The sequence below is a fragment of the Emydura macquarii genome, unplaced genomic scaffold (genome assembly GCF_026122565.2).
Source record: "Emydura macquarii macquarii isolate MOO-44397 ecotype Brisbane River unplaced genomic scaffold, CSIRO-AGI_Emac_v2 contig_1230, whole genome shotgun sequence".
In the NCBI taxonomy this organism is placed as follows: Eukaryota; Metazoa; Chordata; order Testudines; family Chelidae; genus Emydura; species Emydura macquarii.
Genome location: NW_027131367.1, coordinates 9,359,224 through 9,386,860, shown reverse-complemented (window position 1 = coordinate 9,386,860; position 27,637 = coordinate 9,359,224). Strand labels below are relative to the sequence as shown.

The 27,637-nt window shown below is 40.7% G+C and overlaps 1 protein-coding gene across 2 annotated transcripts in view; it reads left to right on the top strand.

The window, feature by feature from the left end:
• HLF (HLF transcription factor, PAR bZIP family member) overlaps positions 1–26,820 on the top strand; it is a 42,572-nt gene extending 15,752 nt beyond the window's left edge. Inside the window, exons 3-4 of one of the 2 annotated variants that reach the window (XM_067547423.1) lie at positions 17,784–18,004; positions 22,637–26,820. In XM_067547423.1, the coding sequence (XP_067403524.1) occupies positions 17,784–18,004; positions 22,637–22,852 (437 nt within the window). In that variant the 3' untranslated portion in view covers positions 22,853–26,820. Of the gene's footprint in view, positions 1–17,783; positions 18,005–22,633 lie in introns of both variants that reach the window. The other variant, XM_067547422.1, reaches the window with a different exon arrangement.
• The last annotated feature ends 817 nt before the right edge of the window (positions 26,821–27,637 follow it).

The window sequence follows — 27,637 nt, the reverse complement described above, 5'->3', positions numbered from 1 at the left end:
AATCACAATGTAAAGATCTTTTATAATAAAGTTTTATGAGTTAGGAAAAACGGCTAGATTCGACTTATCATGGTTTCATTTCTTGCAATGCATGGAAGGAGACGAGAAAATCAAACAAGTAAGTACAATTCATTAACTAGTGAGAGAAAATCCAACATGTGAAAAGGAATCATCGATCAAATAAAAGGAGGGAACTTGTGTGCGTGTGTGTCTCTCTCTGTGATTTGAGGAGCTTCTGCACGTGTCTTGATTATCATCTCATTTCTATAGTAAGTAAACAGATCTATTTTCATTCTGTACCCCTGCTTTGGTTTCATTTTTCGTCATTCTCCACTGCAGCAGGGATGTATTTCTGAGCTCTTGTGTTGGAGGCTTTCTGTTTTGTTATACCTGTAACATGCTGTCAGGTATTAAAGAGTGAATCAGTCACATGCATCTCTCTGATACCGGCCATGACTGCTGCTTGGTGTTACTTAGGTCAATTAATTAAAAGCATTACCGCCATTACTATTGTAACCATAATATCTTATCTTTGTAGCATCATTTATCCCAAGGAAACCATCCTGTTACTTTGGGTCAAATTGGGCCACACTTTGTGAGTGGTTCCATATATTTCAATGGGACTATTGCGTACTACTTTAAATAAGGGTATTAGAATTGGAGCCATGTGGCCCACCATCAACTATGTACTTCAATCATTCTGATACTGAGCCAAATCCACACTATTAGCTCTCATTGTCTTTGGGATGTGAGGGCACTCAGCACTTTGCAAGAATGAGTCCATTTTCAATCCACTCCTGTGAGGCGCTCAGAATCCTCTACCCCTGGCAGTTCTCGGTGCCTTTCAGGACTGGAGCCTCTGTGCTGGTGGGAAAGTCCAAAGCCTGAGAGGTGCTGATCATCTGTAATTCCCACTTAAATCCATGAGAGTGAATGGTGCTCAGCACACTTCACAGGACTGGACCCTAGTTAATCTACTGCATTGCCAACATTGCCATTTAAGCAACCCCCTAAATAATTTCTGAAGTTGCCTCTCCTTTTTCTGCTGCACGCCGCTTCGTAGCCTCTGGCTTGTTCTTTCCCACTTTCTCACGTTTCCCCAGAGCTCCTGCTGCGTACAGTCTGAAGATCACATCTAACCAACACAAGGAAATCGGCTTCTCCGTCACGTGGATTAGAATGTGTTCATTCTGTTCTGCCAGATTGTGGCTAGCGGAACAAAATACAGCGACGGACTGGGCTCTTGGCCAACCTTTTATTTCAGTTTGGAGCACACAATCACACATATGCTGTTTTGGCAGGACATCCTCAGTGGCGTATATTTGGACAGGAATTCTTTTTTTTTTTTTTTTTTTTCTATGCATGCAGGTAATATAACACCACCACTAGTGTTTGGCCAGTTGACTCGTCCCAGTTCAATGTTCACACTATGTATATATGCTCAGAACTTACAGTTGTGACACGGGATAAATTTAGGAGGAGGCTATAATTCTACAGTTTGAAAACCAAACTTCTTAACTATGCCCCTCGCCCCCAGGGTGCCGATGACACCGCTATGCTGCTACTCTTTCAGAGATCAAAAGCTTCCCCAGGACTGATTGAAGGCCAAATATGGAAGGAAGTAGCTTTGCTGGAGCTCTGAAAATAGCAAGAATTGTTAAACTAATAAAATCTGGCCTTGTCTGTCTCTAATCTTAAACATTTTTTTTTAAGTGTATTGTTTTTGTCTCCAGTTGTAAGTGGAAACCACAGGTTGTTAGTGAAAATATTAGTAAATGACTTGGGAAAATAGGAGGGTGCAGTTAGAATTTTGGAGCTGGAAGCTTGTTCCTCCTCTCCCACTCCCAACTTGCCTTCTTCTGAAGTTGTGTTTGCATGCAATCTGACTCACCCATGAAAATAAAGCTGGATTTGATTTTAGCAGTCTAGGAGGCTTTTGGATTCTTGGGGAATAAAGGCTTTATGATGCAAACTCATTTATTTCTCAGTGAGTCAAAAATTGACACTTCAAAATACAGTGTGTGTTTTGGAAAGTTGGCATGGTGGTTGAAACCCCAACATTTCTGATGATGCCCTTATAAAAAATACCACAATGGTCCAAAACATGGTTAGTAGCGCTGCCATAGCATTTGGGGCTGTCGTGAGAGAACACCGTAGTATTTTATAAGGGACTGTTTTGCCTGACATATTTTTGTTATACATTTAAAAAAAAAAATTCTAGACAATTTTTGTGATGGCTTTATGTGAAACTATAGGCTACAGCTGAACTGATCTACACCCTGAAATAGCTTTTTCCACAATAGCTATTTAGCAGCTCTCCTAAAATCTGTACGGGGGGGTCTACGGATCCTATAGCAACATACTCTAAGTTCACAAAGGTATAGAAAAAGGAAATAGTGGGCTAGATCCTCAGCTGATGTAAATCAGCAAAACTGCATTGAAGTCAATGGAATTATGTTGATTTACACCAGGGGAAGGTCAGAACCATTATCTCTAAAGCTCCTGATTATAAAAAGCGCAAGGAGCAGTGTAGTAGCCCCTCCAGCGCTAGAGATGACAGAAAATGTGCCTTCTTTATAGGTCATACTTAAGTTAAAATACTATGTCAAGCTCTGTTGCTACGGGACATATAAAATATGTGTAGTACTTCCATGCCTTCTAGTGATTTATATGGTGGGACATCCTCGAGCAAGTTCACTGTCATTAGAAGCATTTGAGGTGCATTTACATAAAGATCAGGGTCTCGCAGCCTGAGCCAAAGCCCACAAAATCAAAAGCCTTTCATGGACTTCATCATGCCCTTGATGTAGAGGGTCAGGGGGGGCCCTTTCTAACCTCATCAAATTTCACTGAATTTGAGACCTAACGATGTAGATTTAGAAGATTCACCCTCTCTTTAGAACGCTTCCTTTTAAATCCCATGTGTGTTGATAAGCGTCCGTTTCTGGTCCGCCAAACCAAGTAAAAGCTTGGAGCAAGGGTGGGAGCAGTTGGAATCCCCAGCCTGGAGACAGGATGCAGGGCAGCTGCACAGCACCCTCTGTAACCTCCGGACGGCAAGTTATCCTCTCTGGGAAGGTTTTGTTCAGAGGATCTGTGGTCACAGTCCCACTGGACACACAGTCTGAATCACTCCTCCTCCATTTCTCTAAAACCCCCTCCTTGCGTTGCAGGGGCAGTGTTCCCGTTCCCCCCGATGATAAATTTCACTTATTAGATGCACTTTGGTGGAGTTGGTACAGATTGAAACTAGAAGAGAATTTGGTCCCAAAAAACCCTCAAGGAGTCAGTTGATTTTTTCAAGTGCAGGCGTGTACAGGCTAAATTCAGGCCAGACTCTTGCACACTGGTTTATTAAGGGTGGAGGTAGTGGCGGAGGCTTTGAGGGCAAAAATCACATTTGATCTGATTATAAGTACATGGAAACCACTCCTATTAAAACTGGGCTATGTGCTGTGAATTCTGATTTCAAAACACACTCACACACAAGATCTTTAAACATTCAGGTGGAGATTTCTAAAGGAATTCGGTGCGCATTGAATTTGAATGGGATCTGGACACCTTACTTTCTTCGCTGCTGTTTGAAAAGTCTTAGCCATAAACAGTAATCCTAGGGCTTGTCTTACTGTGCTAACTTGGCGCCACTGCCAATGATGCAGTGGTGTCAGTTTAGCAAGTCTGTGAAGCTGCGCTCTGTCGACGGGAGAGCGTCTCCCGTCGACCCACCGTAGCGTGGACACCGCTGCAAGTTGATGTATGGTACGTCCATTTCGTGCCGTAGTGAAGACGAGGCCTTAGCGAGCTGTGGGCGTGTCGGCAGTTAGCAGCTGCAGCCATTCGCCAAAGTGCCCTCAGATGATCTCCTGGTGCTACTGAAACTCATCAGACAGGTTCTTGTTAAGCAATTAGCCGGTTAAGCAGAAGGAAGAATGGTGTGTCTCCTGAGATTCATTTTTCCTTTGCAAAATTTAACTCATTCCTCCCAGGCTTCAGGAGTGGTGTACATTTGCTTGCATTGACAAGACAGTAATGGGACCTGAGGGTGGTAAGAAGGGTGTTGCTCTTCCGAACTTAGTTGGTACTATCGGGCCCCTCGTGTGTAAGGATTAGTGCCATGAGTAAGGGCATACAGGGTCACAGGTGTGTCGCTTGAGTTCTCTCATCCTTGGATTGCCTACAAGTTTTACCCTGTTTTTCAGGTAATTTTTTGGGCCGTTCAAAGTTTCTCCTTTTAAAGAAATGTTTGCAAAATCCCAGAGACGTCTCACTGCTGCCAGTGAAGCAGACGATTTTCCAATACCGACATGGCGTCTTGGAAGGGAGAAGCCAAGATGTAGCTACTTACCTTAAAGTGCCTGCAATGCATTTAAGGTCAAAAATTTCAGTTGAAATGAAACTCTGTTTTTACTAAGTTCTGTATGGGGACAGCCTTTGGCCTGCTGCATGGGTGCCTGCCCAGTGCCCCATTGGTGTACAATCAGTGTAATCTGGTGTAATCAGGGTTCCTTGAGTTGGAAAGTGACTGGAAAGCTTTCAAAAGAAACAGCTATAAATACGTTTGGCTTGTGCTGCGGCGATGCTGACCCTTCACCTGGCAGTGAAGCCACGCTTTGTCTGCAGCTGACTCGTTTGTAAGATCACCTTGGGTGGTAGGCAGGCCTTTCTCCAGTTTCCTGAGTAACCTGAAGCGAGTTACTGATTAGTTTGCTACCTCAAGCGAGAGCGGGAGTAAAAATAAATAATGAGGAAAAGTCTAAGTGCAAGAACCAGATGGTAGGGTAATCAGTGCTGCTCTTTCTTCTTGATTTGTATGATGATGTGTGTTAGCAACCACCACACTCGCTTTCATTCCCAGATATTGCCGTGTTTTACACACAATGTTTTAATGAGCCTCAGCTGTTAAGCAGGAGGTATTATACCCATTTTACAGATCGCACAGCTGAGGCATAGAGTGAGTTAAACCAACTGGCCCAAGGTCACACAGCAAGTAAGCAGCAAAGCCAAGCTGTCCTCATTCCTAGCCATTAGAACAAACACACTCGAAAGAGGAGTGAACATCTTAAGTCTCTTATTTCAGTAGAAATGTTTTTAGAATTCAAGTTAGGCCAATGAGTTTTGCTAGACAAAGAGTGTCCTGTGAATATGTCATGTCTAGGTGGAGGGTAGGCACATAAATAGATCTGGGTATGAGGAAGCACACTTTTTTCACCTGTGAATAGATTATTAAGGTGTACCAGAGCACTGAATTGTAGTCTTTGGAAAGAATGAATAAACAGTGGCACCAAGCACCTTCCTCATTGTCAGACAGACTCCTAATATAGCTCATTACCCTGTAACTCCTTAAGTGTGTTCAATGTAGTTTTTGTTGTTCCATATGCGTTTGTAAAATGAAGATTAAGAAAAATGTGGCAGAAGCCTGACCATTACAAAGTAAATGCCCTTTTAAATTAAGCTTCTTTGTTACCCACATATTTTCTTATATCCAGAACACAGAGGACATTGAAAAACATGAAAATCCACGTGCCTATGTTTAAAAAAAAAAAATCATCTTAATGTCAGACTGCAGAAGTGATGTGATATGACAGTTGCTGTGGCAACACCACCTACTTCATGAAAATTGGAGTTAATAGGAGTGTAAAAGGTAAAACCCACACAATTTTCCAAGCACGTGAGTTTTCACTGCCCACAGCTGCGGGGCTTTCCAAACCGTCAGATGTTTCTCCTATTTAGGGATGCACTTTCCTCAGGGTCAAATATGGAGTCTTCACTCAAGGAAAGTCTCTCTGTGAGATTGGATCCTTTACAAATCCACCGTCCGATTAGAATAATGTGGTGCAGGGGGGTTGGAAGGAGCTGAACCTGCTGTTCAGCCCAAGATGAACAAAGAGCCTTAATTTACTTAATTTGCTCTGATCATCCTTCAAAACTTGACAATGGCCTCATCAAATACCATTATCTCAGTATTTGCTGTGTCCCGTACCTAGTCCCTAGCCAGTGGTTGTCAGCCTTTCCAGACTACACTGTACCCCTTTCAGGAGTCTGATTTGTCTTGTGTACCCCAAGTTTCACTTCACTTAAAAATTACTTGCTTACAAAATCAGACATAAAAATACGAAAGTGTCACAGCACACTGTTACTGAAAACTGGCTAGGTGTCTCATTTTTACCATATAATTATAAATGATTTGATTGGAATATAAATATGGTATTTGCATTTCAGTGTATAATATATAGTGCAGTATAAACAAGTCACTGCCTGTATGAAATTTACTTTGTGCTGACTTCACTAGTGCTTTTTATGTTGCCTGTTGTAAAACTAAGCAAATATCTAGAGTTCCCTGCATATCCCTGGTTAAGAACCACTGCTATAGATTATATAAGGATAGATACAACCAGGTCCCAATCCAGTCATCTGAAAGACTCCCATTGATTTTGGATTAGGTTTATTTTAAGGAAAATATATGTGCATGTAAATGAAATGTTTGAGAGTAACCATTGTGTTGTAGAAATTGATAAAACTGTCAAAGAAAAGTACAGGATCACTTTTCGGCCTCATTAATAATCCCAAAGTAGTGGTGTTGCGTAGCAATGATTAAATGCACTTGTTAACTGAAGCTAGGAAAATATATCGTTTTTTAATCTGAGCAACATTTAAAAGCTTGTTGTTAACTTTTGGATGTTGGAAAGTAAAGAATAAAATAGACCACACCACACACAATGTTTTGATTGTTTTAAATTGGTATGGTAGATCTCTTGAACTCTGCTCTGAAAAGTACTGCCTGGTATGTATTCAGTGTGGTTGTCTGCTAGTGTAGTGTTTCAGTAGCAAGGCATTGTTTGAAAATCATCTGGATTGGTGATTAATTTTAAGATCTTGAGCTGTGGTTGTCTGGAGAAAAGTATCATCAAAGTACATCTCCTGATGGCCAGCTGGTGGCTGACATTTTCCTTATTTCTCATGAACAAAGTCATATATGTGTGTACGTCTGTACGGTGCAGCCATGTATGTTTAAAAGCTCCTAAACTCACTGAATGGATACAGACATTTGCTAATTACATCTGGCCTGATAATCATTAATTGTGGTGTTCAGTTTGTTAATCTCTTTTGGCAGATGGGAGGTTGAGTTGTCCTTGATAGTGAAGTGTATAGTCTACACTCACCTACTTGTACATTTAAAAAAAAAGCTTTTTAAAGAAGGCAAATCCTAATGGTGATCCTGAGCAATTCTGCTAGTATGCACTGACTGAGACGTTTCCTGAGTGCATCATGATACATGGAATTTATTAATAGACAGAAGGGGTATTACCACACTCAGGAGGCTCTTTAATCTCAACACTCAATGTCCAAAATATTCATAGGTGGCATGTATGTGATATACCATGTATGTACTGACACACAGGTTCTCAACATGGTGTCATGAACGGGTTTTAGAGGATTACAACTATCTTCCATTTCTTCAGTTATAAACAAATAGGGTCCCACAACTTTCTTCTGGTATAATATGATGTCGCAATGTAAAAAAGGTTGAGAATGAAAATAAATAGCAGGATTTGCTCAAGAAAGAACTCCACAAGCATGTGGATTTTTCTATTTTTTAAAAGCTCACACCTCAGAATGAGAACACAAGATTCTCAACATGAGTTCCTTTATTTGCATTATTAATTTTAATTAGAATTGTTTGTTGCTCTGCTAAACATGATTTTTAACAGCAGCAGAAACCACTTGGCCTTGTACTGTTTCTTGAAGCCTTCAAGCCAAAGCATGATATTTCTTCATACTTTTGATGCGAGTTGGCTTAGCCAGTTGTAGGAAGGGATCTTTGAGGGAATGTCTTGCCCAATATTCAGTGACATAGGAATTCCTTTTTCTTAGACTTTCTGTGTAAGGCTTCCCATTTTCTTCTGCATCTGATGTACCATCAAAGTCCACATTAAGCATCATCATCAAATGGGTAACGGGAGCCATGTGCAGAATAATTTCTTTCTGGAACAGCATGTTCTTTTGGAATTTGTCCTAACCATCATTATAGTGTGTTCCATCTAATTTCAAACCCCTCTCAACCTACTGTGCTATTAATGCACTTATGTAAATTGTAGGCAAAGATAGAGAGATACTAAATGCGCACACACACTCATTCCTTGCTTAGAATATAGGGACAAATTCTTCCAGATACAATTTTTTTTTCTATGCACAAGCAGCCCTTAATTTAAACTGGAGGAAACAAAATTTACTGAGCCACTAATTATTCATTATCTGGAAGATCATGTGTACACCTCTATTTACTCTGTTTTGTAATTTGATAATCACTTCTTACAAATAATCTTGTGTAAAGTATCTATTTGTTTTTGGCAATGTAACACACGGACTATGTTTTAGTGAATAAAAATCCTTAAACTAAAGCTGGAAGCGTTACTAATAGTTCAGATTTGTGGTTCATGCAGCACAGATGTGCAGATCAAAAAAGGAAAGAAAAAATCTGCAGGGATCTCATACACTTTGAGATCAGAAAGGACCAATATCATCATCTAGATCTGTAACGTGCTATACAGTGAGTGGTTCCCCCTCGCTTAAGGACACTGCTGTACATCATCTCTTAGCAACTGTTAGTGATTTTAAGAATTGCTGTTAACTGCTGGCTGTAGGAAGGGGGTGGAAAATGCACTCATTTTGTGTGGCTTTGCAGTCGACAGTGCAGTGTTTTTCCATGCCACTGGAAATCTCACACTATGGACTTTTGAGAACACACAGCCAGTGAGATGACAAGATGGGCTTGGGTACCGTAATTAGGGAATAGATACATGAGACAAGGGCAGCATATGATGGCTTTGCATGAGATGCATTGCTCAGTGCGTGACACCTGTCTTGGATGTTCATTAGCCATTCACACATGTTCACAAGGAGAATAAATAAAAGGAACAATGCAAGGGGAATGTGAGCTGAGGCTGGAGTCTAAGGGTATGTCTATACAGCGCAGTTGAAGTCGATTTTAATTTCAGTCGACTTTCCCCGCTGAACTCATGAAGTTGGATGAGCATGATCACACCATGTGCATTGTGTCGGGGGTTTGCATTCCCACCAGCTGCGCCTGCATCGACAATCAAAGCAGTGATGGCTCATCACGCACATAGTTAAATAATCCATTAGCTCCCCCATGCATTGTATGGAACATACTAACCTATGAGCCTCAGTGGCCTATCGAATCAGGAGTGATGGCTTGCAAGGTGTCTACAGTAGGCTTTTTTGTGGAATCGCCCACCATTGCAGTACCACTAGAGGGAGCAACTTGTGCAGGCAGAGCACAGGTGGTTTTTTTCCACTGCGGTGGAATGGCACAATGGTGGGAGATTTCCTGATCAAGGCTAGCACAAGGAAGGCACGTGAGAGGGTGAGTTAGAGGAAGCAGTAAGAGCGTCTGCATTGTCGTGCACTCAAGGAGGCTGAAGCAGACCAATGTTGTTCAGATGCTGCCTGGAGCATCTGTGTGGATCTCAGCTACCGATGGAGAAATCATTTCCCTCCAAAAAGGCGGGAGGGAAAGAGAATTTGGGAAGAGAGGGAAGTTTGGCTAATTTTCTGATTGGGTCCTTAGAACGTGGTGGTATTTATTATGGTAGCACTAAGGGTACATCTGTACTTCAAAGAAAAACCCACAGCACCAAGTCTCTGAGCCTTTGTCAGCGGATCCAGGCTCTGAGGGTATGGTCTAGGCTGCAGTTGTTAATTCGCGGCTGGCCTGTGCCAGGTCTTGGGCTCAGGCCCTGGAGCTGTTTAACTGCCATGTAAATGTTCGGGCTTGGGCTGGACCTGGGCTGTAGAACCCTGTGGGGTGTGAGGGTCCCTGAGTTCAGGCTGCACAGGCCAGCTGGGGGTGTCTAATTGCAGCTTACACATACCCTGAGATTCGGTGCAGCAGGTTTTCCTTTGCAGTTTAAACATGTGCTAGGGGGGCCTCAATCAATGAACAAGGCGCCATTCAGCTAAGTACTGTATATACACGTAATAAAAAGACAGTGGCCTATCAAAAGTGCCTGTCTCCCTTTTTCACAAGGGGATTTCGGCGTCTAAGTGAAAGTCAGTGGCGCTTAGGCCGCTAAGTCATCTGGGCACTTTTGAAAATTTTAGCTAGTCTCTGTCCCAAAAACCTTGCAGTTTATATGCAGTGGTGCTCTGTGTATATGCCTGGGATTTTCTTTTGAAAGGCAATATTGTAAAGTATAGGCATAGTACATCTGTACTACACACAAACAAACGGTTAAACGAACACCATTAAGGCTGCGAAGTCAAGCACTCAAAAGTTAAGTTGCCTGTTGTAGCCTATAGAGTAACGTTCGCTTTATGCTAATGGGAAAGGTGCTGAAATGCAAGTAGGGAGTAGGCTTTTAGGCCTAAAGTTTACGCTTCATATTAGCTAAAGCTAAGCTGGTTCTCATGAGTGAATGAGGTATTAATAGAAGTGATGCAGAGCATAACCTTGGGTCGTATAGTAAACATGTTTGTGTTTTCACTGGTGTTAGCAGGCGGTGTAGGGGAACTTCTGGATGTTTTGGAATATTGGTAATCGCAGAATTTGCATTGATGCAAATGATCATTAAAATGATGTTTGACATGAATAAGGTATTTGGGTTTTGCAGTACAGAAGATGTAATATGGTAGCAGAAACACAGATCTGGTCAAAGGTAGATTTAAATGATTAAGGGGTGGTATTATAATTGATTAAAAAGGGGTAGTATGCTGATTTTAGAGCAGTGTGTCTTTCACCATCAAGGTACCAGTAGAGAAAGGATTAAATACCCATTCTTCTCATCCAGGGACTGATCACCCCTGAATGCACCATTTCATCTTGGAATGCGAGTATAAATGCAGTGTGTGGTGTAATGGCTGTTCATTTTAACTCACTGGTTTATTTTAAATAAAGTCTTTAATTCTATCTTGTGTGATTCACAGTCCTCCATTCAATTAAACGATCTGTAACTGCTCTGGAAGCTCAAACCTTAAAGAGTTCAGATTGGTTCTGTTCCTTATTCTTAAACTCTTAATTGGGAACACACAAATCAAGATCACACTGCAGCCTTCATCCAGCCCCCTTCAGCCCCACCTTGTGCTTATGCATTATTGTACAATATTTTCATTCAGATCCCAAGCAGGCATGCACACAATGCCTAGCGATGACACATACTGTAGGGTGATTCTTTCAGAACTCAAATGCAGTTTATAAACAACACTTTTTTTTTGTCTTAAAAGTGTTTTTGTTGTTGCTTTTGTTACTCACCAATCAAAAGATTAGACTATCCTAATGTTTTACATTAATCTGCCAGAGTGGTTGCTTTGGTCATTCAAGGATATTTCTCTAGAAATTTTTACTGCATAATATAGAATCCCATTTATTTAGGATTGGGACACAGGAATGGCCATGCTGGATCAGACTACACTGGTCCAGATACACTGGTCTGTCACTGACAATTGCCAGCATCAGATGCTCCAGAGGAAGCTGTAAAACCCCTATACTAATTATTTGCAATAATACACCCAAGGGTGAAGTTTCTTCCTAACCCCAGGCAGCTAGTGATTGGTATTGTCCTGAACTATAACGGTTGGTATCTCATACACTGTTTATTTTTATTCCATTTAGTGTAAGCACAGATTATGTTCTTATTCTCCATATAATTGTCTCTATTTCAGTAAAGCACTATTAGGGTTAATAATATACATGTGAAGATAACATTTAGTTTCTGTTAACATAATCACTTTTCTAGCTAACAATTCTATTAGTTAGTGAGACATTGCCCTAAAATAATTACGTCCTCCTTTCACTTCCCCTTCTACATTCTGCTAGTCTACAAACTCCATCCTGATTGCTGCACTGTAGATCTGTGCGTTGATGTGCTTATCTGTGGGATGAAAGAGTTAATGCAAAAGTAGATCACAGATTAGTCTGGGACTATCTGTGATTTGCTGTCAGAGAACTACCCCCGATGGCTCGACAGCTGCCAGAGGGAAAGAAGACTTGGAAAACATATTTACACTGCAGTGTTGTTCTCTAGGGTAGTTCTGGGAGAAGATTGTATGTCGGTTTAACTGACAGACTGTATTATAATGGACAAACCTGAAGTGCATTTTAGCTTGCCTAAGAAAGTCTGTTAACTGAAAGTACGTAATCTATTTCTGCTGAGCTCCTAACGATTGAATCGAATCCCCTGTACAAATATGTAAAAACTACTAGAACAACTACAGAAAAAAAAAATCAGAACAATGCTTCCCCTCTCTCACCCCTGTCCTTTTCATATACATTTTTCAATCAGCTTTATGGCTGGGTGAGAAATGGGGCGGGGGAGAGAGACTTTCCAGAAAATGGAGTGGATTTGCTTTTGATTGATTACAAATGTGAATAATATGAAATCTTCTGACTAGCTGTACCACCGTAATTCAGCATCCCTGGTCATGCCTGGAACCTCGGGACTCTACTCTAATACAAATAACAACAACAAGCCACCACCAAGCGGCACTCCTGCAAAAGTTCTTTACACTTGTAGCTCTTTTGTGTGTAATGCAGGGAGTAAGTGTTTACTAACGGTTAGAGAAGGGGCCTGGGATACAGGACACTTGTTACCAAGTCACATTGTGACCAGGAGCATTGCACATAATTGTTTTGGCTTCAGTTTCCCACTTGCTAAAATGGGGATATAAAAATACTCTCATGTCTGATGGGTTTGTGAAGCTTAATTAATGTTGGCAGAGACAAAAGTTGTTGCTTTCTAGCACCTGTTTGGTGACCTAGGTGACATAAGTTGCTGGCCTCAGTCTAGTTCTCATGGTACAAGTATCCACGTTGCCACCACATTTGGCTTCCCCCAACGTGGGAGAGGCCAAGGATCGAACGGGTCATGAATGTTGATCTGCTCCTAAGCCTTTTCTACCATCCTGAAAAACTTACTATCATTGCTAATACCTATAGGCGTAACATCAGAAGCATTAGTGAAGACAAGGGGTCGACCTCATAGGTATGAATCGTGTAGACTTGCTGTGGGCAGATTTAGATGACGTGGTTTAAATGCAAGGATCCACCTGGAGCCCTGTCTACACTGGCATATTCACTGTTGCTCACGTGGAGCTGTACCAGTGGGAAAGCTTTCAGAAGAAAAGATAGTGCTGACGTAGTTCTTTTGCCTTTAAGTCAGGATTAAGGCACGTCGCCTGGGCTGCATAAGGGACGCTTCCGCAGCTTCCTTTACCCGGTGTACACAGCTTGCTTCCCTAATAGCTGTAGAACTTTAGGGATGGATTTCCCAGAGTTCAGTGCTCACCAGCTCCCATTTAGACACCTAAATGAAGCCGTCAGATTTTCCAAAACACTCAGCTGAAAATCTGGCCATTTCTGCCTAAAGGGAAGCTGGTGTTCTTCTGGAAATTTGGCCCCAGTTGTCACTGCTGAGTGCTTTAAAAAATGACTCCGACTCCTAATGTCCAGGAATGAGATGCCTCCTGTTTGCCTGGCCATTCCATGGGCTTTCTTCCAGGCTGACTGTTCGTGTACTACCGCCTCTCTGGTCTGTTGACCAGCTCTTTCGCTGGATGTTGTGACAGCTGTGGAGTTCGCTGATGCGGGGATTAGTCGGCTGTCAAGCACGTGACCTTTCGTTCTCTGTTCTCTGTTGACCTGCCTCTGCTTGGGAGGAATTTAGTGCATAAAAATAACACCCTGCACAAATTCTGCGGAAGGGTCTGAGTCCAAAGTGCCGTACGAATAGGGAAAAAGACGGGTGCAGGGCAAAGGAAGATGAGCCTGCATACTGTACATTGTACAGTAAGATCTGCCTTGGATCCAAAGCAGCCCGTGCGATCGTATTAGGTTACAAGAAGCTCCAGCACCACGTAGCTGCAGTGGCCATTAGCCAGTAAACTAACAAAGACAGGTTTCTGGCTAGTGTTATTGGCAGCAGTAGCTAGAATAAATACAAAGATGCAGAGCGCCAGGAGTTGCCTGAGATTGGACAAAGGAGAATAGTTTCTCCTCCCTCTTGCATGCTCCTCTTCATTCCATTGACTTCGGTGGAGTTATTCATTTACCCCAAACGTAAGGGAGTGCAGAACTGGGCCATATGTAGCGATAAACATCTCCCCCCCAAAAAAGTGACCTGGGGACTCCTAGGTGATTTATGTACATCTAAGGGCACCTGGACGGCTTTATGAATGAGCTGTGCATTGACACGTGTGTCCAGCTGTGTGGAGTTGTAGGATCAGGGCCTCAGTGTTTAGATTCTCTGGATCAATTTAAGTGATATAGGTATATGCAGGCAGGTGGGAAATATCTTAACTAAAGCTGGTCCAAAAGCTTTTTGTCCCATGGATATGTTCAAATTTTCACCTGGAAACTTTGAATGAAAACCAGATTTTTTTGGCCACAATATTTTGATGAAAAAATCCTAAATTTTCTGTGAAACCTAGACACTTTTTGCAAAATATTTTATTTTGATGAAGCCCCAATTTGCTGTCGGAAAAACAATTGTGATGGAAAAAAATTTACTTGTGTGTAACAATAATTCTTAAGGAATTTTATTTTTTATTCACATAATGTTTCCAAATCTCTGCTAGAATTATTTATTATTATTTTAAATTGTATGAATTATAAAAACACAGAAACATATTTTGTGTCTGAGGGATTTGTTTAAGGAAGATCCAGTGTTTAGGATGCTAGCTTGGAACTCTAGATAATCTCAGGTTTAATTCCCTGCTTTGCCACAGAGTCCTGTGTGACCTTGGTCAAGTCATTTAATCTCTGTGCCACAGTTCCCCAGCTGCAAAATTGAGACAATTAGGGCAGGGCTATCTCACAGGAGTGCTGTGAGTTTAAGATTGGGAGGTGCTCAGCTACTATGGTAATAGAATCCATACAAGTATCCTAGATAGATAGCAGTGTTTAATCCAGCTATTGAACATCTCAGAGTTCAGCACTATTTAGAACCAGATTTTTGGTTCAGGTCTATTAGAAAGCTAGGGGCCATTTTCAAAATCCACTCTGCTCTTTGAACACATCTCTTCCCCACCAAAAATAAATATGTAAAAGTATTCAGTGCTATGATTTTGGTTTGTTTCTACCCTTAACATAAAATTTGCAAGATCTATATTTGTATGTTAGAAAATATTTGGCTGCTCTGTTTTGACAGCTACAAATGTACTAGCATCAAAGGAAAGTGCCTGTATTTAATCATTTAAATAAGCCCATTTCTACCCCACCCCATATATCTAAAATGAGTTTAGCCATGCAATACATTACAATAAAGCTACAAACAAGTATCTTTAGTTTACTAAGCTTCTCAGGTTGGCTTTAAAATAGTTAATAGGCTGAGTTTTTCCCCCACCTTAAAAAAGACCTAAAATGTGTTAGGCAAAAGTAATTTAATCAAAGCTGTTTCAAGCTACATTCTGTGCATCCAGGGAACTGAACATCTTTTTCATGAAACTCTTTCAGGCAGACCAACAAATCTAGTGTGCTATGTTTCTTCCATTAAGCTTTTAACTTTATTTTGCTTCACTTGCTAAAATACATCTGACTTGAGTGTTCACTGCTCTATAAAGAATAAAGAGATCTACTAATTATGTATCAGGGTCAAATAGTATGGCTCTCTGAAACTGAATAAGTAACTTCTTCATAGTAGCAAGCATGCTATGAGCGCCCTCTCAGGATTTTTACACTGTAACTGCAGTTATCAGTGATACATTTGTCAGGAACATGCTCTATAGTTCAGTTACTGTCACCCCTGTGGATAGGCACTGGGATGAAGTTTTTTTTCTGATTTTGTTAATGAGTCACAACAGGAAATGTTCAGTTTTTAGCAATGGGATCTTGGCAGCAACATGCTACATCCTGAGAGAGAGAGAAGGAAACATCCTGCTGTTGGTCCAACACTGGTAACTGAATTGTTTCAGGTTTTGTTGTTTGGGTGGTTTTTTTGGGGTTTTTTTGGGTTTTTTTTTTTTTTTTTTTTTTTTTAAAAAAAAAAAAATTACTTTGATCCACCTTTTTCTTCTCCTGAGCCCATCCCAGCCTTTCCTAGAAACTGATGTTGTTGGTGCTATTTTAAAATGGGTGTTACTGACGCCATGATTTCTGTGACCAAAACTTTGTCTTATTCAATTTCTCCACAACATTATTATTATTTATATAGAATAATAAAAATGTTTTTGATAATTCCTTGATTTGGAGTTAGAAATGACATTTAAAGAGTGATGATTTTAGGTGTTAATTTGCACAGTAAATATTACAAATGCACATTCAAATATGAAGATGTTATGGAAAGTAACAGTATGTTAGTAAAGTTATTATGAAAGCCATCGGATCTCTAGAGTCATAATGACCTTACTGACATAGTAAGTGTAATAATGATGGCCAAGAGTTTGAAAAATAGAAGCCCCTTAAGTTAGGCTCTTAAGTCTGAAGTCAAGATTACCTGTGTTCCTCAGTCACTGAGATATGGCTGTAAAATCCCTTAGGCACTTAAATATTTTTTGAAACTTTGCCTGATGTTATTAAGAGATTTCAATAGGAATACTGCCCTAATGGCGACTGCAAGATTAGCCCTGGATGTACAGAAGTCCATAACATTTCTCTTTGTATGTGTAATAGTTTTATTCTAGTAAAATTCATCTACATTAGCAGTTTACGACTGAGTAGATCCATTGGTGTGGCTACATTGGTACAAATTGCCCTCCTGTAAATAGGACTGCAGAGATTGAAACCTGAGCAGTGGAAATGGGGAAAAAATTTTTGTCAGATTGTTTAAAACTCTGGTTTTTATACCTATTAAATGCCATAAAAACACTTTGGAGAAAAACCTCTTTTTTGTTAAAGATTCAGGCATTCCCTCTTCTGTTCAAAGAAGCACTTTTCTGGTTCTTACGGAATCCATCAAAAACAGGGAAGATGAGAATCGGTATTACTAAGATTAAAAACAAGAAGTTAAAACTTTTTGGGGGTACAGGCCCTTTTCATACATTATAGAAGAGTAAAAAAGGCATACACCCATGTTATTTCCCCTTTGCAGCTTATTTTTAAGTGGTCACTATAGTCCTTAATATTTCTAGTTACTTGCATTGCCTTTCAGAATATCACTAATAAAATGGCATGGTGGAACTAGAATTAGTACAGCTGTATTTCACACTCATGGATGAGGTATTTTACCAAACCTCAATAGATTTTTGTACCAGTCACTGTACGTGCTGCTGGAAACATGATATACTGTTTGATTCCAAACTACATTTGCCCTTTGCTTAAATATGATATGTAAACAGATGTGTTTACGAGAACCGTGGGAAAGACTGTTTAGTGCATAGAACAGAGGACTGGGTGTGGGAGCCTATGGTTCTATTCCTAATTCGATGACCGTGGCTAAGTAACGTAGGCCAACATGTTCAATGGCCAAACGTTTTGAGAACCTTAAATGTTGTGTTCCCAACTTGAGATGCCAATGGACTGATCTTCAAAGGTGCTGAGCACCTATCCCTCCGGTGGACTGGTGAGGTCCCAAGCTGGGCACCTAGAAATGGAGGCAGCCACAATTAGCAGGTACTTCTGAAAATATTGACCCTGAGCCTCTATGGGCCTGAAGGTATCCCTGTATAACATGGATATTCTTACACTTAATAACCACAGTTCGTCTCAGAGGTATTTAGATGCTTAATGAGTTATTGCTTGCAATGTATTTCAAGATTCTCTAAAATCCAAATGTAAAGAGGCCGTTTGCTTTTTATTTTATAACACATCTTGAACCCATCTTCTATTGCTATAGGTCAGATCTTGCCAACAAATCGTAACACGCCGAGTCCCATTGACCCTGAGACAATCCAAGTTCCTGTGGGCTATGAACCTGACCCTGCAGATCTTGCTCTCTCCAGTATCCCTGGCCAGGAGATGTTTGATCCTCGTAAACGCAAGTTCTCTGAGGAAGAGCTCAAACCACAGCCGATGATTAAGAAGGCCCGTAAAGTCTTCATTCCGGAAGATCTGAAGGTAAATTGGAACTGGTGATCAGGCTGTTAGGGAAGAAAATGTGTAAGCTGTTTTCTCAAATGAAGGTTTTGAGCCTGAATCTAGTCTCATACATTGTGTAAATCAGGAGTGACTCCTTTGAAGCCAGTGGAAACATGCTACTGAAAAATTGGTGTGAGTTCAGATCTGAGGGGAAGGATGTCTTTATAGTTAAGGCAACAGGCTGAAATTTAGGAGCTCATGATACTTTTCCCCAGATCTGCCAGAAACTTCCTGTGTGACCTTGGACAAGTCAGTTAAACTCTCTGAGCCTCATTTTTCCGTGTATAAAATGGGCTTATGATATTTCCTTTCTCCTTCCTTCTGTCTGTCTTGTCTACTTAGATTTTGAACTCTTTGAGGCACAAATCATCTCTTACTGGACCAGATACTGTACAGACTTATAGAGAGGTCCCTGATCTCAACTGGTGTCTCAGTTATTCTTCTTAATTCCCATAAGGGAAAAATGATCCCAAGACAGAGGCACTATGCACTGCATATTCCCCACTAATGCCTTACGTGGGGCATAAAGGTAACTGCTCCCGGATGAAATTCACCCGTAATGAATGAATGCTGAACAGTTTGTTGTGTCTGATAAATGATAGCGTGAAGCTCTCTCTGCCATGCACTCCTCTTGAGGTTACCTTAATTTTTTCTGTGACAATTGAAGGACAAACACAATGCTGAAACATCATTTTCCCTAAGTGTAGGTGGAAGGGGCTAAACTAATTCTGGTAAGATATAATACAATGATTCTAAATCAAATAGTCAGGCCCATAATTTGACCTCCTTGAAATTGTCTGTAATGTGCCTAAGACACTGTTGCTGCTATATAGAGTTTCTCTCTCTCTCTCTCTCTCACACACACACACACACACACACACACACAGGTTTTGGTTTTTTGTTTTTTTTTAGAATTTGCTATTTAGGTAGGACTTTACTCTATCACAGTATTTGTGCGCTTGTACTTATTGCGCTGACGGCAGCAGTATTTAAGAATCCTGTTCACGCTAGCACACAGACAAGGCATGAACATTTTCATATCCATTTTTGTGAAGGTGGCCAAAAGTCACAGGCCAGAACCAGCAGGGAAAGAAGCATTTTCAAGCTTCTAAAACTTATCACAGAGCAAATTAAATTCCTTTAAAAACTAACTTTAAAAAGAACTTGACAACAGCCCTCTTAAAACCTGAAAACGGTCTCGTGTGTGTTACTGGAATGGTGCAATGCAACCTGATTGAGTATCTGTGGTGAGAAGAATCACACTTAATGAACCATATTGTCAGGGTTTCAAAAGTGTGAACTTTAAATGTAGTTCCATGTAGGGACAGACAGCGTTAACAAAACAAAACATACAGAAGGGACCAAAGTAGAATGATCAGGTGACATGCTTTACTGAAGACCTGGGCAAATTATCTTCACATGGAAAACTGTTCGTATCATGCAGCTTCCATAAGGACATAGCACAGTGTGTTGCATAGTCTTGAGCTGCTACTGTTTCCCAAGAGACAGATCCTTAGCCAATTGATGTTCATGGGAATCTTTCCAGTGACTGCAGTGGGCTTTGGATCAGGCCCCACGTATACAGGGAATTGGTATGTGTTTACAGTAGGCTGATGGCATTAGAGAGAGAGTCTGTCAACATTTGCTATTTTTATCCCTCAGAAAACTGTTGCCAAGAGCCAGTGTCATCAGAGTTAAAAGTGCAAAAAAAAAAAAAAAAATCCCATTTCAAGTGGTAACCAAATGATTTATGCATTTGGTTTGGATTGATGCATGTGACAAAGTGGGTTTCTGCCCACGAAAGCTTATGCCCAAATACATTTTTTAATCTTTAAGATGCCACAGAACTCTCATTGTTTTGCTGAAAACAGACTAACATGGCTATCCCTCTGGAACTCATCAAATGATTTATGTTACTGTCTTTGTCCATATATCCCCAGACTTCCTTTATACGTCTTCCTGATAGCATGTGATTGCTATGCCAAATTCTGCTCGTGGTGACACCCTTACAACTCCACTGAGATCACTCATGTTTGGACTGAGGGGTCCTATCTATGTAAAAGGTGCTCAGAATCAGAAGGGTTGCCAGGTGTAAGAAAAGTGGGAATTTGACCCATAGTGTCAATCATTATTGTATTATCTCCAAAGAATCGTTATATGCCAGCTTATATTTACAGGATATGGGGACAGAAAAGAAAATTGTCTGCAGAGATGCCCTGGGAATATTTCATGTCAGAGATGGAAAATGTAGTGTCCTCCGTGCATGTGTGTGATCGACTGGGGAGTTCAGGGTCTCTCGTTCCTCTAAGATACCTTTGGTTGCCCTGGGCTGTTATCCTGCCGTGAGGATTGACTGAGTTCTGGGGCAGAGTAAACAGATTAGGCCATTGTCTCTGGAGTGCATGTGACTCTGAAATACCAGCCTGGCCTCTTTCAGGCCTGGATTAAGGGATTTGCCATTGCAGTTTGTTAAAGTAAAGGTGGATGAGATCTAGATGGCACAATAATAAATTGCTTAAAGCTGATTTCTGTGGAGAGGAGTGAGATGGGAAATTATAAACCTGGGTCATGGCCTTTTTTTTAAGTGGATTTTTTTGGGGTCCCATCTAAGAACAGGGGAACGGAGATTTTGTTACACTGGGCCCCACTCACCATTACCATTTGAACTTACACCTTCAAAGTGAATGTAAAGGGCACGTAAAATGCTACCAACTAAAATAGGAAGCGTTTTCCTCTAGTTTTGCACTACTGTAAATGTGACACAAGGTACAGAGCAGCATTAAAACAGGATGCCTGATGGCTGAAGGCAGCTGCAGTGTTAAAATAGCTGCCTTTTCTGTTTCTAACCATCGGACTTTGGGAGAAAATATTTCATAAGGGGAACATGAAAAGTTCAGTCCAGCCTAACGGCAGAATTCTCCTCTCAGTGTAAATCTTTAGACTGATACGCTATTCTTCTCCCACGGCATGTGCAATGGGGAAGCCACCGTCAGAAGGGAGGCGGAAGATGGGATGGGTTGTGTAGATCTGAGAGGAGAATTTTGCCCTCAGTTGTTCCAGCCTGGCAGTATTCTGAGTGGGGCTTAATTAGTGCACGGGCCTTGTGCTGCAGACGGATGAAGATCATTGTTTGGAATACGCACCACCCTGTCAAAATGTGGCTAGTCCCCAGAATTGTGCTAGAACTTCATTCCAATTTGGTAAGATCAAGGTAGCATAGAAACTTCCGAATGTTTATTTCAGTGAAGACTGTTTAATTTTAAGTGGTGGGTGGGGAAGGGGAGGATGGGAAATCAGGTATAGTTAGTTGGTGATTTATCTCCTTTGCTGAATTCCTGAAGGCAGCACGAGTTTTTAAGAATGATACTTTTAGTACATGTTAACTTAAGGAAACATACTGAGGCATTTTGGGACAAATTCTGGCAGGCACTCAACGTAGGCCCTTGACTGAAACGGTATGTGTGGCTGTAGGGTCGTGAGGCAAAAGCAGTCCACCCCAATTCTGCCCTGTCTCAAACCCGGCATAATGGCTTCTCCAAGGACTTCTCTTCCAGGGGCCTCTTGTTCTTATGACTAGTATTTTGGTAGTACCTTAGAGCCTGGTGACCGATCACTGGGCTCCATTGTGCTGGGCGCTGCATGCACAGAGTAGAAGACAGTCAGCACCCTGTAGCGCTTACAGGCTGAATAGACAAGATGGACAAATGGTACGGGGATGGGGATGCAACATACGAGCAAAGCGAACAGAGTGATGGCAAACAGCATGTTAGTGCCAAGGGTCCATTGTTACTCCTTTTTTTTTTTTTAAAGGAGGGGGATAATAAGCTAAACAAAAGGCAAAGGAAGGGAGAAGAGACAAATTGGATGGGGGTGGGGAGGGAAGGATGGAGAGCAAATGGAGTGAGGCTGAGGAAAAGAGACTGTGGTGCAGACAGCCAGTCAGCCGGGAGGGGAGCACCTCTGACCGGGGTGGGGCATCCCAAACCAGAGCCTAGAAAACAAAGCACGTGCTTCACAAATGGATATGCTTTAGGAGCTGGTTCAATGGGGATTCGGTCATTGCCTTCAATGGATCAGCTTTTGTCTCTTAGGGTCTGCTTCAGTTCCAGTGAAATCAATGGCAAAAGCCCCAGTTACTTCAGTGGAAGTGGTTTGGGGCCCATAATCCCTTGATTGGGCAACGACCTCTATACATGGTCCCCATTTCCGATTGTGTGTGTGTGTGCCTCACTGGGGTAATCGGAATGAGTGGCGCACTGCGGCCAGCGAGGCTCCAGGGGCATGTTAGTTATTCTTTGAAGGTCTTCAGAACCAAGCTTCCCCGATGGTGAGCTTAGTGCAAACACTTAGATAAATAGGCAGGCCAACATGTACGCCCATTTGAGGGACCATTGCACATAGATCTAGTATTTGCCCAAGAATTACTGATATTGTCACTGTTCAGTGAGATGTGCAAATGAAAGCAACAATGGCCAGTGAAATCTCAAATGTAAAGTCACTTTGGAGCCGAGAGACTGCAGTGCGGTTAACAGTGAAACCTCCTGCCTTAAGTAGTTCTTAGTTTACTGAAATCTAACATCTTGTCTCTTTCTTTATGTACTTAATGAGCAGGATGACAAATACTGGGCAAGACGTAGAAAGAATAATATGGCTGCCAAGCGATCGAGAGATGCCCGGCGGCTGAAGGAAAACCAGATTGCCATCCGCGCCTCATTCCTGGAGAAAGAGAACTCAGCCCTCCGCCAAGAGGTGGCTGACTTACGGAAAGAGCTGGGCAAATGCAAGAACGTGCTGGCGAAGTACGAAACTCGTCACGGGCCCCTGTAAATGGCGATTTTCTTTTCTTCTTTTTTGTTGTGGGTTGGCATTTTAATAGATGGACAATGTGTTTCCTGTTTGATAGCACCACACCCAAACCAACCTTTCTGTCATCAGCACTTTACCAGAAGCAGAAACAAAACTGACTTACGTTATTTTTATTTGTGTATGCGTGTGTGCGCGCATCTCAGCACTTCCCATTTTTATGAAACCCTCTTCAAAGGGTGACACGTTTTTACTTGGGCTGTTGAGACCTGCCATAGTAAGCTTTTTATTATTTTTTTTTCAGTGCTGCTTCTGATTAGGATTTTTATGTTGTTCTAAACAGTTCCATCCTCCCGATTGACTTGGAAAGATCCCAGTAAAAATAAACAATAAAAAATTTTAAAAAGTAGATCTCAGTTTTCAAGGGTAACAAGCTATTGTTTAATTATGTCTAATCAGAGACGTTAACATGCTAATGAAGTGCACAAACAATAATTTAGTACAACACTACAGAAATATTTATAGATCGCTTTTGTTGTATTTTAAATTTCGGTGATCGCTGTCTTCAGATTTAAAGTGCTGTTAGACTGAGTTAGCTCTACTCATTATAGATCCCATTATGACTTATCTATATCTGCTAAGTTTCCTTTTATTTCCACAAACACCAGATAGATAGGAGAACTATTAATGAAATACAGAGTGTGTATTTTGCACTGTCTGTACCTAAAGCAATAATCCTATTGTACACTAGCGCATGCTGCCTGGGTGTTCCTAGTGGACGTAGGATGATTTCCCTACTTAATAAGAGTTTTAATGTCTTTTAAATAAATAAATAAATAAAAGACCCATTGATATGAGCATGCTGAAAGAATCCCTGGAACAGAGGGTTTGTATAAAAGAGAGAGGACAATTAGTTGATGCAACAAAATTAAAAAATATCAAATCAGCTTTGATGTTGAAATTAGAGGAGTTTTTGGTTTAGTTTTCATTTAATATTGCATTGGCTCAGAGTCCCATTTTGTGATTCAAGAATTAACTATTCATTTTCCACTTTCTGTAATATATTTTCTGAGGATTATATCTTGCTGTTTGAAAATTCTTTTTATTCAGTTAGAAGAGTCACTGTCTTGCAACCCCCCCCCCTTTTTCTAGTGATGTTATTTTGAGCGTGTCTTGAACTGATGGTTCTGAAATGTATTCTGTTTTCTCTCTATCTGCTTTTGAACGTATGTTCTGTTACAAAGTGGACTTTTGAAAACGAATGTAAGACACTGGTGTATTTCAGAAGGCAATGGTGTTGTCATATACTGTGGTTAATCCAATCAATTTAAATGTTTACTATAGACCAAAAGAATAGATAATATAAAATGTATAAAGTTTATACAGAATTATAGTATGTGGTCTTTTGTACAGTATTTTTCAAATACAAATACTGACACAGTGTATTTTGAAAGAGACATATATTATATATAGCAAAGAAAAGAGTTATTCCATGTTTAAAATATATAGCAAAGATATATATTCACCTGTATTGTACAGAGAGGAAGCGCTTTAGGTTTTTTGAGAACTTTAATATTTTAAGCCTACCACTGACACATCAGCATGTTTTGTGCTTTAAATTAAATTTTTCTGAAAGTAATATGACAAGAAGCTTTATCATTTTCCATTAGAAACATATAAAGAATCTATTTGACACAGACAAAGCACAACATGAAGTTTAGTCAAGTATATACTGGACAATGCAATATTTTGCAGAGGCAGAAAAATAAAAATCTCACGCTCATTTCAAATCTGCTGCTGCGGCTGCTAGAATTTTTCCCTCTGGATTCTTAATAAATGGTTTTGTTCATTTATACAGTTATATGTATTGCATACATTTATTTACATGTGAGGAAAATATGGTGCTACATGTCTGGCTCACACAGTTTTCTAGGGTTTTGTCACTTTTTTCCCCCAAATAAAAAGGTTATTCATTCCAGTAAATCATAGTCTTGCTTAAGAAGGTTGTTACAAAGGACTAAACATTTTGTTCTACATTAAACACATCCTTTCACGATGGGATTTTTCCATTTTTTCTTCCTCAAAAACCATGCATTCAAATATAGAGGGTCCCTTAATACTCACTAGTTTCCTGTGGACCATTTATTCCGTGGATTGAATGTCCATGAGCTTCAAGAAGGTTCAGAGCATAGAAAGTCAAGTATTGTCCAGTATAAACTAGATGGGATGTGTGGAATATGTATTTGGCCTGAAAATGGTGGATCCACGTCAATATATCCACTGACTAGAAAACAAATGGTGGTTTGTTGTTGTTGTTTTTTTTTTTTTTAATGTTCTTTGGGAGTGGCAGGCTAAAGCAAGATGCCGCTAATGTGCACACGCTTGGCAGCAAAGTGGCAACTTGCAACAGTGTTGGAACACCATCTTTTGTGACACTGCAAATGAAGTTTTAAATAGCGGGAGCTGTGTTTGTGAAATCAGCCAGTACACAAATAACTGGAAGTACGGGTGTGTCGCATTGTTGCTATAATCACTCATCAAAACATAAAAGGCAGCTGAGAAAATTTATAAATGAGCACTTTTTGTCTTTTTTTTAGTGGGGTGTGTGTGTGTGTGTGTGTGGAGACACACTTGTTTTGTTCCAACTTATTTATTGGGGGATGGGGGAGGAGCAACACGGTAGTGTTTCCACCGTGTGCCAGCAGAGGTTTCTAGCAGCTACCTCGTCTAACATCACAAACACGTCCGAGTCTGTTCAGGTGCCTTATATCTATAAGTCATGCATACTGTTGTCATGGTCTGAAGGCTAGACAAATGAACAACAAAATGAAAACATGTTGTTTGACTTGGAGAGACTCAGAATAAGCAGGACGGGCTGTTCAGTCCATTAGCTACTAATATTAAAGCAACGCCCAGCAGCGCTGTTAACACTAGAGTTGTGTCAACTTTTCCATAAAGCCACCACTGGCACCATGATTTTAGGAGGTTATAACTTGGGCATTTAGGCTAGGATTTTCAGAGACACCTAAGGGAATCAGGGACTCCTCTCTTACAGCAGGAGTTGGGTACCTAACTCATTTAAAATGACATGTGGGATAAACCTTGACACATAAGTTCTCAGCCCCGGACACTTTCCCAAAATAACAATTTTAAAAAAACCTTTTACCTTGTATTCAACTTTAAAGGCACCGTATTAGGGATACTCGAGATTCTGAAGGGCCTTATTGACTCTAATGGAGTTCTTAGGTCTATCAAATTATATGGCTTTTTAAAAAATGATCTAACTATGTATTTACGTGATAATCCACTGAAATCTAATAAGTGAACAAGACGCATTGGCTAAATGTTTGCTTTATACTGGACCTTAAGTCAATTATTTTAACTTTTTATAAAAAATACCACTTTTTAAAAAAAGCAATCAATTTCAACTCTATTCATAGGTCCTATCGCCTTAGGAATTAGGTGTTGTCAGATGCTGTTGGCACTAAAAGAACCAGCATCATGGAATGAAAGTTCTGACTTGAATCCACAAAAGCAAGAAATTCAGAGCTAAAAGAAAACATTCTTGGCTGATGCGTCACGCTTAACTCAATCTGCTGCGCCTATCTGTTTCAGCATCAGGATGGTACATAACATCACAGACACTGGCTCGAGGCAAAATGGGGTGAGCTAAGGATTGAATTATCTTGGCATTGTGGGTTTGTGAGCCACTAGTGTCACTTTAACAATGATTTTTGTGTGTGGTTTATTGGAGAGTGAGAAATATGGTTTATTTTTTGTTTGTTTTTTAAAACTTGGAAAAAATATTTAAAAATTACGTGATCAACCATTGTATTTTGGGCAACACCACAAGACAGCGTCTGTTTAAATACAAGTTTAACATATAAGCTCAAAATAAATGTATGCCATGAAATGGATTGCATCCTCTATGCCATTCAGCCCAAATCTTTTTGTCTGATATTCTTAATGTTTAATAAACTTTTAAATTTTTCGTCTCTCAGCTGTATATTTGCTTTAGTGTGTCATGGAATAATGGGATGGTCTTTTTTTTCAGCCCATACGCTTGAAAGTCTATTATTAGCTGTCACTAGTTCTGAAGAAACAACCCATAATATGTCACATCTCTGAGGGTCCCCTCTTCAGTTACTCTCAGGTCCATTCCCTAATTAAATAATATGTGAAATTATCTGCATGCCCCCAAAACACTTATCACTGCCGCTAAGTGATGCCAGATTAGCTTTCATCATGAAGCTACTTTCCAACAGACCACATTTTTCAAGGGGACTGAACGTTGCCTCAATAAAATCATCAATTCTTGGGAGCCATAATAAAGTAGCTACACAGCCTAACCACTGTGTGTTCCTCAATAAGGGGTCCTGATACACACTCCCTGCTGCCTAGCGTGAAAATAAACAGGGGTGGTACACTGCAAACTGTTTATAACCCCCCATGCTTTCCATGGTTCCAGTAGCAGTACAACCACAAATTAAAAGGTGGTCATCTTGCAATGACGGACTGAGAAAAAAGCTAAGGGCGCCTAGTTTGTTTCCCTTATTTTAGTGTCTCTGGTCTTTCTTTTCTATCATAGCGCTCAAGTTATGCATGGGTAGGCTGCTAGGGAGCCAGCAGCTGAGATGACCAGTAACTTATGCATTGAGCAACCAGCACAATGTGTAGGGACAGGACTGACCACACCCATGTGCTGCTCTTTTACAATGAAGGGCTTGACATGCAGCCCACTTTCTAATGGAAGCACACCATGGTAACACTGGTTGCTTTTAGCTGGCAGGAGATCTATGGGCCCTAGTC